Raw genomic sequence first — 3276 nt, 5'->3', positions numbered from 1 at the left:
ATTTCGGATTAGGATTTGAAGTTCGTGTAAATTGTTGAAGAATCCGTTAAGATTCCACTGTAAGATTTTTATGGACATGAAATTGTATTACTGTAATGAAAATATAGTATATAAATTGTTTTATTGCTCCATGTTGAGGTCTGGTGAGTCGATTTCATTACGTCTGTTAGATATTTTTTTAGGATTTAAATTTTGCTCAGATAGTTTGGGTTTATCTTTATTTTTAGGTAGTTGATCAGTAATTTTCGAAGAGGTTTTAGCGGGGTTATCAAAATTGGAAGAAGTAGGGTTAATAGGATTTTTACTCATATTTGAAGAGATTTTGTTCGATGTTTGGATCTGGTGTTTATTTAAGAGTTTATTAATGGATGTTGAGAGGTTTTGTATCGATTCTTTAGTGTTTGAGGTTGTTGGATTATCATTAGTGTTTTCAGTTATGTTAGTTGTTTGAGTGTTTAACTTGACTGAGGCGGTGGCAGCGACAGCAACTGCGGGAGAGTTATTTATTGTTTTATTTAATTTATTTTTTCTTTCAGCTATTGCTGTTTGTAGATCTTCAATTGGAATGTCATATGTTAGTTTGTCTGTAATTTTGAGCGCGGCTTCTTTATATGAACAATTATTAACGGATTTAATTTTTAATATTTCTTGTCGTTTCTTTATTGTAGGGCAATTTTTGTTTGTAGAGCGGTGGGGTGATTACAGTTTATACATTGAATTTTCGTACAGGGTACGGGATCGTGGATTATAGAGGCACAGATATCGCAGTTTTCATTACCATTACAGTATTTTTGGGTATGGCCTAGTTTAAAACACATTTTGCATTGAATGGGGTTGGAAATGTAGGGTTCGATTTTGCAGTTAAGGAATCCGATTTTTATTTCTTTGGGTAGTTCAAAAATATTAAAATGTAGAATATGGAGAGGAGTATTAATAACTTTATTATCAACAAATTTCGTTATTTTTTTACAATCAACAATTCCTTGATCCTTTTATTATGTTAAGGGACGGGTGGTATGAACATTCAATAGCACAAATACCAGGTAATGTAGTTGCTTTTAGGAAACGATTGGCTTGGGCTTCATTTTTTGTTAGGATGAGAAGATTACCATCTCTTGTAAAGGTTGTTTTTAAAGTAGGTTCACTAGAGATACCTTCCAACGCTTTAGAAACTAAAAAAATATTGAAGTTTTGAATGGGGTTTTCAGCGATTTTGCTTTTCAATATTATGAACTTAGGGCACTGGTTTTTGTTGTTATTTAGTTGATTGTTTTTAATAGTAGGAAAATCAATATTATTATTTAAGTTATATTGTGTGTTGGATTTTTCCCTTTTTGGAGAAGGGTCTAAAAGGGAATAATAATTTCCTCCCGAGGAGGACTCCATTTTAAAGACTACACTCGAACGATGCAAATATGACAAAGATGTAACTGGCCGAAAAGTTTATTGAGTAACTGTGTTAATTTTAACAAGAGTATTAACGATAAAAGCTTAGGCAGAGTAGATTAATAAGCGCGAACTGATATAATAAACACGTCTGTTCTCAGTGAGCACTTGATTAATGTATAAGTTTATTATCCAGAATAAGTATACCAAAATTATGCAAAATTTTACTTCATACGCAGTATCTAGATAAAAAAGAGGGTTTAAAGTAAAACAAAAAATTTACAATAAATTTACTCTAATTATATTGTACAAATATAAAACAAAACTTAAAAACTAATTATAATACAAAACGAAATAACATTTAATGTATTGGGAACTGTCTCTGTTGCTCATTGGCTTCCATTGGACGGAAACTCCAACCACCTTGGCCATCAAATTCTAATATATGTGTGTGAAATTTCCTACAAATGAAAAAATATAAATTATATTCCTACAATATAATAATACTGAGCATACCATAACGTCGGTCGATGTGTGATGGTCAAGAGCGTAATACCCATGCTTATAGCAGTTTCATAAATTGAACTTTCTACGTCAATTGATACTGCACTAGTACATTCATCTAATAAGGCATATTTCGGTCTATTAAAAATAAAAATAATATTAATTCCTTTTTACAAGAAAATAGACAAAATGTATACTTATGATAGAAAAGTCGGGCTACAGCCATGCGTTGCTTTTCTCCACCTGATAAAATATCTTTCCAATCACGTATAACATCGAAACCATCCCTGGAATTAGAATAATAATATATAATGCCGTATAAATAAAATTTAATGAAAAATATTTAATAACAAGTTAGAGTGCTATATTCGGCTGAGCCGAATCTTAAATACCCTCTACATTTATATTAATGCTTTTTAAGTTGATCAAATATTTGTATAAATAAGTTTTCTCATGTCTTAAATAGAAAAACCCCAAGAGTTACACTGCTTAAATCTGTTACAATTAAAAGATTTATTGAACATTACAAACCCCATTTTCTTTCATATTTTCGTAGCGCCCTAAGATATACTTTAACGATATTTAATAATGAGCATGTAGCATGTTTGTGTGAAAGATTTAAGGATTTTCAAAATACATATACATATATAATTTTGTTCTACACAAATTGATAATGCAACTAGTTAAATACGGTTAAATTGCTTTTAGGGGCAGTACCTAGTATGCGAGATACATATGTCCAATTATAGACCGATCGTTAAAAAATTTTTAAGAAAAATTTCTGTACATAAAAGCTATATTTAAAATGTTGTATCTACATCGTAATTAAGTAATCAGTAATTTGTTTTCAAGTGATTTTCTGAAGGGAATCTTGCATGGGACCGACCGCACCTAAGTTATGGACCGATCGTGAAAAAATCTTGAAATCGAATTTTTGTATACCAAACTAATATTTGTGTTTGATAATGAGTAATGTTTGGTATGAATATCAATATTTTTTAATTAGTTTTGTGCGTTTAAGTGATTTTCGAGGGCGAACCTTGTATGGAAGCTATGAGCAAGGATGAACCGATCGTGAAAAAATTTTGGAATAACATTTCTGTGTACAAAAATAGTATGTATGCCGAATTTTTTATGGGTATCACTATTTGGTAATGAGTTATGTTTTAAGTATTTTTCTTAAAGGGACCTTGCATGGGAGCAATACTTGTGTCAAACTTTATATGGATATTTTAATTTAGCTATGTCCAGTTATGGACCGACAGGAAAAAAAATTCCATAGTAATATTTCTGTATGTGAGAGCAATAATTGTTTTTTATATGGATATCTTAATTTAATTTATTTATTTCCAAAATAAACCTAGCCCATTGGTCATAATCGGTTAC

At 30.5% G+C, this 3276-nt stretch overlaps 1 protein-coding gene across 1 annotated transcript in view; it reads right to left on the bottom strand.

Moving 5' to 3' along the window:
- Nucleotides 1-1664: 1664 nt before the first annotated feature.
- The window catches only part of LOC111676879 (ATP-binding cassette sub-family D member), a 17561-nt gene continuing 15949 nt past the window's right edge, over nt 1665-3276 (bottom strand). The window contains exons 5-7 of the mRNA XM_046953803.1: nt 2088-2177; nt 1903-2028; nt 1665-1847 (exon numbers count right to left, since the gene is read on the bottom strand). Coding sequence (XP_046809759.1) covers nt 1748-1847; nt 1903-2028; nt 2088-2177 — 316 coding nt within the window. The 3' untranslated portion in view covers nt 1665-1747. The remainder of the gene's footprint in view (nt 1848-1902; nt 2029-2087; nt 2178-3276) is intronic.

This window comes from Lucilia cuprina, chromosome X, assembly GCF_022045245.1.
Source record: "Lucilia cuprina isolate Lc7/37 chromosome X, ASM2204524v1, whole genome shotgun sequence".
Classification (NCBI taxonomy): Eukaryota; Metazoa; Arthropoda; class Insecta; order Diptera; family Calliphoridae; genus Lucilia; species Lucilia cuprina.
The sequence above is the reverse complement of the archived record's forward strand: the minus strand, read 5'-3'. Positions and strand labels throughout refer to the sequence as shown.